This window comes from Nilaparvata lugens, chromosome 1 (genome assembly GCF_014356525.2).
Source record: "Nilaparvata lugens isolate BPH chromosome 1, ASM1435652v1, whole genome shotgun sequence".
NCBI lineage: Eukaryota > Metazoa > Arthropoda > Insecta > Hemiptera > Delphacidae > Nilaparvata > Nilaparvata lugens.
Window position 1 is genome coordinate 20,042,748 of NC_052504.1, and position 6,824 is coordinate 20,049,571.

The 6,824-nt window shown below is 33.1% G+C and overlaps 1 protein-coding gene across 4 annotated transcripts in view; it reads right to left on the reverse strand.

Moving 5' to 3' along the window:
- Positions 1 to 6,435, reverse strand: part of LOC111047439 — a 72,139-nt gene extending 65,704 nt beyond the window's left edge. For all 4 annotated transcript variants that reach the window (XM_039421412.1, XM_039421405.1, XM_039421418.1 and 1 more), the window contains exons 1-3: positions 5,898 to 6,435; positions 2,353 to 2,483; positions 619 to 792 (exon numbers count right to left, since the gene is read on the reverse strand). In XM_039421412.1, the coding sequence (XP_039277346.1) occupies positions 619 to 792; positions 2,353 to 2,475 (297 nt within the window). In that variant the 5' untranslated portion in view covers positions 2,476 to 2,483; positions 5,898 to 6,435. The remainder of the gene's footprint in view (positions 1 to 618; positions 793 to 2,352; positions 2,484 to 5,897) is intronic.
- Positions 6,436 to 6,824: the final 389 nt, after the last annotated feature.

The window sequence follows — 6,824 nt, forward strand, 5'->3', positions numbered from 1 at the left end:
TATTTTTTCGTCACACCAACTTGTCAATGATTAATCATTAATATCATAATTCAATTATCAATTTTGTTTTCTATGATAGGGGTAGAATCTTTTTCGAGGAACCTGAACAGGATTTCCTTCAGGAATTGAAAAAAATGTCCTCTTTTATAAGCAAAACAGGATTGAAATGTTATATAAACATTACTAAAAGCTTCAAACACTCATTTTTTGAAAAAAAGATGCATGTGATTTTTTTTCAAATTTTACAACTGTTCTATTGTTAAGAGTTCATTGAGCTGTGATTGGCGTTTTATTGACTAATGAATTGATTAAAATCTTATTTCATCGTCTAGGAAGGGTATGAGCAGTTCGTGACAATAATCAAGAAATCTAGCATACATTGTAGATTGTAGGTTCCTTGATGATAATGATTAGACACGTGTGCAAAGTAAAGTAATTCAGTAAATAATTCTGGTATCAGTGGTTTCAGAACGATTTACGGCGTTATAAAAGAGTAGCTTTGCAGTTGACTAGTGGCAGAATCAATAATTATTATAGTAATCTTCACTTTCATTGACAATGTTGTACAATGGTGATTAAATTTAAATATTTTCAAAGTATGAACAAGCAGTAACTTACATCTGAGCGAAGTAGATGTATATTGCTAGAGATAAACTCTTCAATATTCGAAGTTTGAGGAGCAACAGTGTAGGTCAAATTCGGTTCAATATCCTGAGGTCGTTTCCAACAAGCTACCTCGAAATCAGAAGGGATTAAACCATGTCCAGACGGATCAACGAAGCTTCCAACGTCCTAAACAAATATTTGTTAATAAATCACAAAATTCGTTAAGAATAGTAAGCCGTTCAAGTATTTATTTATAGTCCGAGCGCAAATGTACTTCCGTGGTCATTTTTGGGTAATAACCTTTCCACGGTTGTTAGTCCTATATTAGTCTTGGCGCAAATGGTCATTTTTGGGTAACAACAGTGGAAGATGTCTCAATTTCTTCGTTAGGACTAGTATAATAAGGATCACAATGACGATAAGTCGAAATCACAGGCAAACACCCAAAAAATAAGATGGCCGCCAAACGTTTCAGGGTTTTTTTTTATTGCTTGTATTTTATTTATTTTTTGTTTAGAGTAAACAATACAGCAGTCGGAAAAGAAAAAACAGGCTATTGCCAAAACGTCTAAAATTTCCTAATTTTTGACAACCTTTCATGATATTTCACTGCACCAAAATATTTGAAAATTCTTCCTCTTGTGCCGCCATCATGTTTTTTCATGTGAAAAATATTTTTGAGATTGCCATCATAGATATTATTTTTCTACACATGATAACAAAGAAATTGATACAATTTCCAAGTCTGTACCTTCAAGGAGTCATGAATAACACCAAGGTGCAAAGAACAGTGGAATATCATAAACGGTTATCAAAATACAAGCATTACAAGAAAATCCTGGAAATTTTAGCGCCCATCTTGTTTTCGAGGTATTTGCCTGTGATTTCGACTTATCATTATCGTGATCCTTATTATACTATTCCTAACGAAGAAATTGAGACATCTTCTACGGTTGTTAATCAAAAATGACAACGGAGTGCCTTTTTTAGTCCATTTGCGCCCGAACTATTATAAAAATAAATAGCGGTTGTAGTATTTATTGTTAAATACAATTGTTAAAGATTGCTGATTAAAATGCCTTCAAATGATTTTAATCATGAGGAAAGCAGATAATGAAGCCCGGTATTATTGAGGCACACCATTTAGCCGCTCTCCTAACTTTAAAATTTCTTAAAGACCAAAATACTATCTATCTTCCGGCTGCTTTTGACAATTGGAACAATAATTTCTATTATTACTGAGAAACTTTCTCACTTCCACCACCTACCTAATCTTTTGAAACAAAAAAGTTTATAGCATGTCGAAAATATATTTTTTTCTGCTCGATATTGACGAAAATAATTATTAATTAAAAAATAACTATAGGTCGGATGAAAAGGTCTAGACACCAATGAAAAGTAGACATTCTCCCCGTTATTCTGATGTAAAATGCTTAGGTACTTATTAAGACACCCCATTATTGTGAGAGAAGTGATAGTTATTCAAAATAAAAACATATTTTTGCGATGTTTTCAATTTTATTGAAAAAAATTAATTTACTTTTGATCCTTCAAACCTGAAACCTTCTCAGTGCTACTGGAATATTGGTGATGATATTATTCTAAAAACAATTCTGAGGTTGAATTAAAAAGTTTCAATTTTTCACGATTTGGCCACATTGTAAATATTCTTTAGATGGAGATCCAAGTCTCAACTTATTTTATAACTATAATATTCGCATTAGTATCAAGGAATAAATTCATTACCTTCTCAGATCTTGCTTTGCTTTTAGATGAAACAGGGGTCGCTCCATGCCAGCTCTCTTTATTCAAAGAAGAATCATCCCATTCTGGCCAAATGAGTTCGGATTCAGACGACGGTTTCGTCATCCTTGTGTCTGAAAAATAATAATGCTTATACATAACTTATACCGTACAACTTGATTATATTTCTTGATATTATATTATACTTGATAAGGAATTTCGTCGATGAGAAGCAAGAATCGAATTCAAACTATAGCAAATTGAAGAATTACAATTTAACTGAAGAAGTACAGCTTGCTAAAACCCAAAGACATTACCGTACTACTAGCTGACTGAGATTATCCAAATGCAATTATAAAATAAATACTTCTGAATCACGTTTGATAGTTTGTATGTTTGAAATCAGGAATAATGATATCAGGCTTTTTATTTTTAATAATTTTTTTATGGCTAAAATATGTTTAAAACTAGTGCAATCTTATGTAAAATTTGACGAGGAATCCAATGAAACTAATTTCAGGTTCGTAACTTCAGTAGTTTTTGAGATATTGCAAAAAATGTGCAGAAAAATGCAAATTTTTTGCTTTAAAAAAGGTTAACTTGTTTTCATTATGCTTAATAGGTATTTTTAACTATTGGATTTAGTAGAATGATGAATTCTGAAGAAAAAATGTCCAGTCACTCGATAGCCTAAACTTGAAATTGTTGGAGATATTTGAGAAAAAACATGGCGGAAAGTTCAAAATTTTTATATAAATTTTTATTTTTAATTTTCGATGGCTGAAATATGTTTAAAACTAGTGCAATCTTATGTAAAATTTGACGAGGAATCCAATGAAACTAATTTCAGGTTCGTAACTTCAGTAGTTTTTGAGATATTGCAAAAAATGTGCAGAAAAATGCAAATTTTTTGCTTTAAAAAAGGTTAACTTGTTTTCATGATGCTTAATAGGTATTTTTAACTATTGGATTTAGTGGAATGATGAATTCTAAAGAAAAAATGTCTAGTCACTCGATAGCCTAACCTAACCTAACCTAACCTAACCTAACCTAATCTAACCCAACCTAACCTAACCTAACCCAACCTAACCTAACCCAACCCAACCTAACCTAATCTAACCTAACCCAACCTAACCTAACCAAACCCAACCAAACCTAACCTAACCCTAACCCAACCTAACCTAATCCAACCTAGCCTAATCTAACCCAACCTAACCTAACCCAACCAAACCTAACCCAACCTAACCTAATCTAACCCAACCAAACCTAACCTAACCTAACCCAACCTAACCTAACCTAACCTAACCTAACCTAACTAACCCAACCTAACCTAACCCAACCAAACCTAACCTAACCCTAACCCAACCTAACCTAACCTAGCCTAATCTAACGCAACCTAACCTAACCCAACCAAACCTAATCTAACCTAACCTAACCCAACCTAACCTAACCCTAACCCAACCTAACCTAACCCAATCTAACATAACCTAACCTAACCTAACCTCGATAGCCTAAACTTGGAATTGTTGGAAATATTTGAGAAAAAACATGGCTGAATTAGTGAATTTAGTGGAATGATGAATTCTAAAGAAAAAATGTTTAGTCACTCGATAGCCTAACCTAACCTAACCTAACCCAACCTAACCTAACCTAACCCTAACCCAACCTAACCTAATCCAACCTAGCCTAATCTAACCCAACCTAACCTAACCCAACCAAACCTAACCCAACCTAACCTAACCTAACCCAACCAAAACTAACCTAACCTAACCCAACCTAACCTAACCCAACCTAACCTAACCTAATCTAACCCAACCTAACCTAACCCAACCTAACCTAACCTAACCCTAACCCAACCTAACCTAACCTAGCCTAATCTAACCCAACCTAACCTAACCCAACCAAACCTAACCTAACCTAACCTAACCTAACCTAACCTAACCCAACCTAACCTAACCTAACCTAACCTAACCTAACCCAATCTAACATAACCTAACCTAACCTAACCTTGATAGCCTAAACTTGGAATTGTTGGAAATATTTGAGAAAAAACATGGCTGAATTAGTGGATTTAGTGGAATGATGAATTCTAAAGAAAAAATGTTTAGTCACTCGATAGCCTAACCTAACCTAACCTAACCCAACCTAACCTAACCTAACCTAATCTAACCCATCCTAACCTAACCTAACCCAACCTAACCTAACCTAATCCAACCTAACCTAATCTAACCCAACCTAACCTAACCTAACCCAACCTAACCTAATCTAACCTAGCCTAATCTAACCCAACCTAACCTAACCCAACCAAACCTAACCTAACCTAATGTAACCCAACCTAACCTAACTCAACCTAACCTAACCTAACCCAACCTAACCTAACGCTAACCCAACCTAACCTAACCCAATCTAACCTAACATCGATAGCCTAAACTTAAAATTGTTGGAAATATTTGTGAAAAAACATGGCTGAATTAGTGGATTTAGTGGAATGATGAATTCTAAAGAAAAAATGTTTAGTCACAGTTGGGTTAGGTTAGGTTAGGTTGGGTTAGGTTAGGTTAGGTTGGGTTAGATTAGGTTAGGTTAGGTTGGGTTAGGTTAGGTAAGGTTAGGCTATCGAGTGACTAGACATTTTTTCTTTAGAATTCATCATTCCACTAAATCCAATAGTTAAAAATACCTATTAATCACAATGAAAACAAGTTAACCTATTTTAAATAAAAAAATTGCAATTTTCTGCACATTTTTTGCTATATCTCAAAAACTACTAAAGTTACGCACCTGAAATTAGTTTCATTGGATTCCTCGTCAAATTTTACATAAGATTGCACTAGTTTTAAACATATTTTAGCCATAAAAAAATTATTAAAAATAAAAATTGATATAAAAAATTTGAACTTTCCACCATGTTTTTTCAGCTAATCCTTGGAAATCGACAACAATGTCATACATGGTTGATCTCGTATTGATCTCCTCTATCGATCTGTATAGGTCTCAATGCTGGATTCCGCGGCCCATATACTAAAGTGCAGCCCTTAAAATTTCCAAAATATTGTTACTCAACGGTTTAATACACAAATAAAGCTATAAACTTATGTTTTAATTCATCCATTACATTGATATGTTAAGATAATTTAGTATTTTAAACTCAAATTTAAGTTTAACTCTGAATTGTCTGAGTCCTATATTATTCTTTCATTACAGTTTTGTATAAAAACTTCTGTGTGAATTTCACTATGTCTTCAATAAATTAATTTAGGCTAATGGATCAGAAAAGTAATGAAAGCAAAAGAAGACAGTAACTAAATACAATTTTACATTTGTAATTTCTCATTCCCATCTGACACTCTCGTAAAACCAATGGACTATGGTTAATAACGATTTTTTACAAATAAATTAGTTTTGTTTATATATGCATTATATTATTATTCTTACATAGTAAAAACTAAGTTAGAGCTGTGCGTAATACTTGTTAGGGTACCGTGTACTTAGGCCTATTAATAAGTAATAATTTTGCATGCAAAATATTTTAGAAACTACTCTCTTACCAATCTTGATTTTCTTGTGAGCTTTTCAAATTATTTAGTTTCTGCATCAGACAATTTCCAAATGATAAGCAATATTGAGGACTGATTGTTGACAAAAGCGAATACGGTGTTTCATACCATGTGTCTGAATCTGCTGAACTACCATCATTCACTTCATCATATGAACGACCGGCAACACGAAATCCTTGAGAACAAAATTCTACACAGTATTTTTTATTCTCTTTTGTTGTCACGTTGATAAAAATACCTGTTGGAAATGGTTGAATCCTTTCAGAAACAACTATTTCTTTCACAAATTGTTTTACGTCTTCTATTACAGCTTTAGCTTCGGCTGTCCAGTCAATAATTTCATCGCCATCAATTCCTGCCATTACAAATGAATAATACAATGTCTTTATTTACAATTGATAGGACAAACACTTTTCAAGATTTTACTTTGAGTATGCAATTCAAAAATTCAGAATGTTTAAATCTAAATGATAAATCTTTTTTAGGTTATGAAAGTAAAGTAACAAAGAACAAGATACAAAACAATACCACAGTATACATACAGTATGGAAACTTGGCTACACCCTGACGCCAAAATCCGCCATCTTGTTAGGAAGCGCCGCATTGTAATAGTATGAACGATCTTAACGACAGAGAAAACGCAAATAGACCAAAGGCAACCCCACGTGACCTCACTACCAACATAACGGTTGCTACCTACCCACTGAAAAATGTTATTGATAAAACATGTAAAAACAATAATTAGGATTATTAGAATCTGCTGTATTTTCAGCCTAAAGAAAGAACGGTAGAGTTTGGAATACAGTAGTTATTAGTCAATCTAAAGAAAAACAAAATTAATACGAACATATTTAATAGCCATTGAACAAGATCAAAATGTAATCTATGTGCATCTTCTATTTTTTCAATAGAGTTTAT